This window comes from Falco punctatus, assembly GCF_963210335.1.
Source record: "Falco punctatus genome assembly, chromosome: 12".
Lineage (NCBI taxonomy): Eukaryota > Metazoa > Chordata > Aves > Falconiformes > Falconidae > Falco > Falco punctatus.
Genome location: NC_137592.1, coordinates 22,460,364 through 22,467,894, shown reverse-complemented (window position 1 = coordinate 22,467,894; position 7,531 = coordinate 22,460,364). Strand labels below are relative to the sequence as shown.

General features: G+C 41.7%; 1 protein-coding gene across 1 annotated transcript in view; it reads right to left on the bottom strand.

Moving 5' to 3' along the window:
* Positions 1 to 97: 97 nt before the first annotated feature.
* Positions 98 to 7,531, bottom strand: part of HHAT (hedgehog acyltransferase) — a 162,671-nt gene continuing 155,237 nt past the window's right edge. The window contains exon 12 of the mRNA XM_080408664.1: positions 98 to 2,386. Coding sequence (XP_080264790.1) covers positions 2,295 to 2,386 — 92 coding nt within the window. The 3' untranslated portion in view covers positions 98 to 2,294. The remainder of the gene's footprint in view (positions 2,387 to 7,531) is intronic.

Genomic DNA, 7,531 nt, shown 5'->3' with positions numbered 1-7,531 from the left:
CAGGCTTCCAGTGCACAGCAGTGTTCCTTCACAGCAGTGGAGCACTTACTTTTCTTACACCAAACTGTAGCTTTTCAAGACCATTCTCAAGCCATCAGTCAATTTCAGCTTTATTTATAGAAACAGAAAAGGATACAAAATTATGAAAGATGTATAAAGCACTGAAAAAAACCCAAAATAATTTTAGTTCAAAATAAGCATACTTTAGATGACCTCAAGGTCATTTCCATATTGGAGTAGGAAGTTTTGCATGCATGCAAATTGGAATCTAATCACTTAGTAGCCTCTTGTTTCATGTAATAATGGTAATTGATAAGACTTAAGAATAGACTCGACTTTTTGCTTTAATGCTAATTCCACTTCATTAGAAAGTTTGAATTAAGTTTAAGAAAGTTCTTGCCCTTAGCTCAGGTCTACTCCAAAATGGAGGCCAATCTCAGATCGTTTTAGTAATTTGGAAGCTGAGAGTAATAAACTTCTTTGTAGCTGAGAGGATCCCTGTAATCATCGTAAGACAATCAGGAGGGCCACGTCTCTGGCCAGGCAGCATTCAAGGTAAGTCTGATTTTTAACAGTCCATGGTATCTCCTAGAAATTACTTCCAGGGGAAATCATGGCTTTCTCATGGCGGGAGGTGGGAATCTTTCCCTAATCTTGAACGGCTGGAGCTTCTGCTCTGAAACAGCAAGAGATGGGCTTCATCTCTGGATGGGTAGAAAGCTGAAACCTCTGCTCTTATTTCTTCAGGAATAAATGAAGGGGAAAAAGGCAGCAGCCATAGTTCTGAGCAGCAGGGACACCAGGAATGCATGCACTAACCTGAAGCCTCTTAAAGGGACTGAATTCCTTGTTGAAGGGATAAACTTTATCAGACTTGGCTGGAGCTGCAGGAGTGATGGGCAGCAGGATGCTAACTGTGCCAACAGGCTGAAGTGGCTGCCGGGGGGCATGGAAGAAGTTTTGACATGAGTCCTTCTGCTTTGGGTGCAGGAAGCTGCTCTGGAAGAAGCCCTCTCCAGCACTGGTGGCCTTTTTCCAGGCCTAGGGGGAATGTCTAACTTTAGAAAGACTAACAGACTTCTGGCTGCTCTTCAACTTCAGTTTAAAAAATAATAGCCTGGAAGACACCACTTGGCCAGACAGGAGCAGGGTCTCCCCTTCCCTCAGAAAACTGCGTGCTGAAGCACTCAGGCAGCCCTGATGCTGGCAGGCAAGGCAGGACCTTCCCAGCTCTGGGCAGCCCAGTCTTTTGGCCAAAAGGCTGTTGTAACAGGTCTGGCTGATTTGGTGCCACTATATTGGACCATTCAGATTTTTTTAAAGTTCTTAAAATGCCACTGTGTCTTTAATATTGCAGGAGCTGATTGCCTGGACACTGCAGAATGAAGCGGAGTGAACAGATCTGCCATCCAGCCAGACCTGGGTTATCTCCTTTCATAACATAAAAATACAAGAGGCAGACTGAACAGTTCCCTTGAAGGCGGGATTCACCCCATAATGAAGGTAATATTATATGCTTTAACACAAGGCAGAGAGTGCTTAAAGCCCAAGGAGCTGTAAGATCGTATTTGATCAAAAAGAAAAGCTGTTCCTTAAGAAATGACCTGCCTCCCTAATCCCCCCTTTTAAACAAACAAATAAAACCATTCCTAAGACTAACAAAAAAGGGCGGTGTTTTAAAGGCAAAATTTTAAATGAAGACATTAAAGAGAAAAAGCAGACTTTGCTACAGTAGGTAGAAAAGTAGCTTAAGGCTGAACTACTGCAGTAGTGAGAATAGCAAAAATGTTCTTATATTAGAAAGCAATCAAGAAGAACTGATGAGCATCACACCCTTTATGGAATAGTGTAAGTGCAGGGCACAGCCCTGTGTTGCCCCTAGACAGAGGCTGTGAGAGACTGGGCTTTTTGAATTCTGCAAGGTAGGAAAATTATTTTTGCTCAATGTCTCAAAAGAGGCAGCAAAATATTGGAAGAAACAAAACCAATCTTCAAAGTATATAAAATACCTATTATGAGATGCATGCTTCCAATATACCCAGAGTCACAGAGATGCCATTTTATAAAAAATAACATAATTGAAAATGCTTCATAATTTCTCCCAATCCCCAGCTGCAGCCTGTCAGTGTTTCTGATTCAATTCCTGAATTCACAGTCCAGAATCAACTAAATGAGCTTTTTGTTTTAATACATCGACCAAAGACTTGGTTTGGCACATCCTTCTGCAGATAGGGCATCCAGTGTAGAAAAGCCATCAACCTGTCTTAAAAAAAAATCATTGGTTTGTGTCACTCCTAATTCACAGCGTACGTTTGCTCCCATTCAATTCCAACGTGAGAATAGCAGTACAGGAAACCAAGAACAGTCAGTGTCGCCCATGGCCAGCCTATAAATAGAAAGACAGACAATCTTAGTCAGAATAATTAATGAGTGCTTCAAGTAGAAATACTCTTGGGATGAACAACTTATGATGCCTCTAATTAATTTTATTAGCAATTCAGTCTCATAAGTATGTAGAGCCAACCCACAAAATCTGAAAGGGGAAATCTGCATTGTCTAATCTTCAGGGCTGCGTGACCCCTGCAGCCCTAGTCTTTTCCATTTTCAGGGAACCGGACCAGATTTATTCCCACTCTGCACCTAAATGATACTCTCCTGTTTCAATCCTGTCCTTTGTAGCGGGTTGCTCTATCAAGCAGATCCCCGAATGAACCCTGACACTTTAAGATTGCTACAGTGCTTCCTAGGCACAAAGGGATGCATAGTCATAATGCAGGTTATTAAAAATCAGAACAAATCCAGTTAGCTGTTCTGCACAAAGAGTTTAGGGAAACATCTGAGCAAGACTGTTTTGGGTACCCTGCAGCTGGGTGTAAAAATTGCTGTATGTGCTCTACAGCCCCCTAACAGCTAATGGGGTCAGAACACCATTGTGCCAATGCAGAACAGACAGCCCTATTTGCCTTATGTATTCTTGCTAGACTGCTTTTTAACTAAAAAACCTGACTCCTCCAATATATAAAACTCTTGTTGGGGAAATGGCATGTTTTGCTATTACTTCATATTCTTTTTAGTGAAAATCACCATCTTTTTACTTGAACTTTTAACAGCTAAAAGCAATACGCAGGAGGTCGCAAGCCAAAAGGTCTATTGCTTTCCAGTGGAGTTGTGGATCAATTGAAAAAACAAGTAAATGATGTTGCTTTTCTTCATACCTTTTATGTCATCTCTTCCCCTTCTCCATCCTCCTCCTCTCCTTAGAATTTATGAAATTAAGAGTTTATAGGTTGAAACCCACAGCATTATTCCCTAATGTTTTTCAGTGCATTTTGTCTGGGGGAAGGGGGCAGGGAGGAAGGTGTCTGAGGTTTTTTTGGTGTGGTTTTTTATTGCCATTGTTGATGTAAGAATTTCAGTTGTGTATGACTGGTTTTGTGCACACCGTTCTCAAAATACCAGCACCTGCTTTTGAAAGAAAAGCTTCAGTGCTCCCTCTTGGGCAAAATTCTGCTCTGAAGGAACCTGCTGGTAGGCATGAGATGACCCATTGGTCTGGAGAAGGGGAGGAGAGGGGTTGTAGCCTCTCCACAACCCGATGCTCCTGGAGAAGCTCTTTCTGAAGGTGTGTTTACAAGGTATTTTGCAGGCTGGCTTTGTCCAGGATTCAAGCCAATTCCAGCCTGGAGGCTGCTTAATTGTGCTAATGTCCAGCTGAGCCTTAGCTTAATACCCTGCCCGCAGCAGGGCTCGGGCTTGGTCCTGCGCTTCTGGGGACCGCACGTGCTGCAGCCCCTCCTCTGTGCTCTGGGAGCCTGGGCAGTGTAACACTTCACCCTGGAAAAAGTTATTTTCTTCCCCCTCCCCCCCATGAATAGTGTGTTTGCTCCATGAATCTCTAATTGTTCTGGCCTTGTGTTGTGGTAAAATACAGTCTGGTAACCTGAATGATTTTCATGGAGACATTTCCAAATAATAATCACTCAGAACACCCTAAGTGAAAAGTATACTTTCTGTTTAATTATTTGTTTCACAAAAACAAAATTGCTGAGGTATCTCCAAAGGGATTTTTAACAACAAAATAATCTTGTTTGTTCTTCGGTGAAATTAGGCTCCTGTAGATTGGATTTCACCTTCAACAGCAAGCTAAAGCCCAGTTGTGCTTTGTCTCTGATAAAATTGCACGTGAAAGTCTGTCAATAGATGTAATAAAAACATGTGTCTTCTGGCAGCAATATTGTGGTGGCTGCTTTATATAGACAGAAAGTTAAAAAAGGACCGAGTCCAGAATAGCCTTTTTTTTTTTTTTTTTTTTTTTAAGAGCACTTTTAGAAACTTTGCTAGATACATATTTTGCATTTTTAAATACTTTAAAGCTCTGGTACACAGAAAATGTGCCAACAGTATTCTTCAGTGTGACTTGCTGATTATCCCCAGCCAGTGTTAAGAGATCTTGTCAGAATACATAGGTATGCACTGGAACTCTTTTCTAGATGCTTTAGATTTACGATAAGATTCCTCCGTAGTGTCCGCAGCTTGGGTTCACGGGGCTCTCATGCCCCTATAATCAGGCTTCTGTTAATCCTCCAGGAACACAGGGAGTCTCTCCTGTACAGTAAGAGGTGTCAGGGGTCGCATTCAGCAGATTACCTCCTCCTGATCTAATTAAGATGAAAAGGAAGGGGGAAGACAAAATGACCTGCTTTGGGAGAGGGAAAAGGGGAATATTTTTAATTTAATCCTGTTACATGTATTCTAGGATGAGCTGCACAGATCCCAAAGCATTTCTTGCTGCACAGGTGGTAGCCAGCTCCAAGGGAGGCTGAAAGAGAAGGCACCTCGGCCTTGCTGGCCCTTTCCTGCCGTACAGGGACCATGTGCACTTCTGCCGGGTGTGGGGAAATACATGTAGTGCTTCCACGGCAATTGAGCAAAGCAAAAGCAAAGGTATGTTTTGCATCCTGCTCCTACGCAATCCTCGATTACCTCCGGTCTACTCAAGGCTGGTGCATTTGCACAAGTGCATTCATACCCGAGAAGTGACCCAAGGACAGCCTGAAGCAAGCAGGGGATCTAGACTGTTTTCACTCATCCCTTCCATTTTAGGATTGGATAGAAAATAAACCTGTTGAAAAGACTGAAGCACTTGGTCTGCAGAAGGTGATGTTGTAGGGAAGGACACATCGAGCAGCGCTAATCCAGCAAGGACACAATTTCAAATTCTGTGTAGCATGTAAATGACCTGCGCATTGTCCTGGTGTGTGACCTCGATAATCAAACAACAGCACGAGCTTCTCTTGCAAGGTAAGTTCACAGGAGCCTTCTCCTTGCTTAAACACTTTCTCCTTGTAAACCCAAACAATGAAACAGCACTGATGGTCTCAGATCTGCAGTTCCAAGGAAATCCCTCCTTTTGCCCTGGGCCAGCAGTGTAAGCTATGGTCTTCTCTTGGCCTTTTGCTGACTCCCATTCTGCTCCTACTCTCAAACACTATTCAAGGGGCTTTTCTTTTTGGTGGCTCCCCAGCTTTACCTTATCACCCTAAAACAGTGTCCTCACCTGCACTGTACTGTTCCCCAGCTTCTGCTTGGAAGGGTATGTGCCTGTGTTCTAGATCAGTAGCTCTCTACAGAGCCAGACACATAAAATGTACTCTTAGAAACATCACTGGGGTCAAATCAAGCACTAAGCTGTTAGGAAATGATTGAGTTAAGTTTGTCTATTCAAAAATGTCACATACCACCTTAAATCTTATAATTTCTTCACCGTCTTCAGTAATTTGATTTTAGTCTTGAAAGCCAAGATTCATGAGACAACTCAGATTTTCATAACTTTTTGTAGTGGAAAGATAAATTAGTATTCATTAACATATATACTATTTGTAAATCCAAGGACAATTTCATATGCTATTTGCAAATCCAGCAATATTTGTGAGCTTTACCTGCACAGATTTCTTTTAAGACAGCTGGACTTCCCTCTTAACAAAGCAATGCTGGGTGAGAAACATTAAGCAGAGAACTTGGTCACGATTCTATTATACAGGTATGCTGCTCCATAAAAAAATCAAGCACAAGTTCCTTTGTGAAGAGGACTGTGAATGCTGTGGTGAGGTAACAGCAGTGCTTTATTCATTCATCCATACGTTAATCTCCTCCCAAAGAAGTCTCCAGTCCCAATTAGGCACGGGGCAACACAGTTGCGCACAGATTATCTACTACCCAGTAGCCTTGCTGGTTTAAAACCATGTTTTGCTATGTTATGTACTCAGCTTTCAGCATAGTAAATAGACTTGTTTTCATTACAGAGCCAAGACAGAAGTAATACAAGCTAGCTGCAACAAGAACAGCTTTTGGAGTTACTCCTTCCTTTGGACTTCCTACTCCTCTTCAAGAATGCTTCTGGATACTTCGCAGACACCTAGAGTAAGTTGTTTCTGGCACAATCTGGATTTTCAAGGGAGTGGGGTAAAACTGAGCTTTAAACTCAAAAGTAACAGCCTGGATCACAGCTCTCAAAAGACCAGTTATATCCTCATTACCTCAGTTCAAATAATTTGAACCAACATGTATCTATAAGGAAGCTCTGTCAAATTTCCTAATCAGCTATAGAACTGCCCAAAACATTACTTGTATGATTCTTTTTCATATCCAAGTTTCACATCATCATCAAAACAACTAGGAAGTGACCCTATTTTCCTTCCAATTGGTGAGATGTAACAGAAAGGGGCCATAGCTCCTTTTTTTCCAAAACCTCCTTAGCAGCTTTTGGACCTTAATGCTATTCTGGACCTTAATGTTATTCTCAGATGTGATTTGAAGTCTTCAAGTACAGAGCAGTTATTAAATCAACTGATGTCAGAAAAAGTAAACTCTTTGAAAAGCTTGACTTCAGGAGTGTGCATCTTACTCTGACTTTGATTTGGAAGTGCTATAACACTTAGCACTTGGGAAAATTTATCCTTAAACAAAAGTTCACATGTGACAAGGCACTGAAGCAGCTCCCCTGTAAAGTGGAATTAAGGAGACACAATGGCGGGGAGGAACAGGCACCAATCCATCAAGCAGACTAAAAAGCCAAAGCAAACCAGCATTTGAAGCCATGACCTCTTTTGCCTACAATTACTAACATCCTTAAAAGACCAGTAAAACTGCTACATTTTCAAGAAAAATAACATGTTCAAAACTAAAGCTCAGTTGAAAGAAACCTATTATCTAGCCCAATGTTTGAAGTGCAGGATAAACTCTGGATTTTTTAGTTTTAATTTCAGGTCTGTTCACTTCCAGGTGGACCCCTGCTGACCGTTACAGCAGGACATGTCCAACAGCATGTATTACAAACACTGTGCAGTCTGATACCCAATTACTCTTTAAGTATTTGGAAAAAGAAACCCTATTATTTTCAGCTGTGTTAGCATTCAGCCCGCAGATGTGGGACTGGATAACTTCAAAGCACATTAGAGGTGATCTAATTGGTTTACACAAAATTGCTCCATGCGTTGCGTATCAAGTTTTCCAGCTGCTCTGTACACACAGA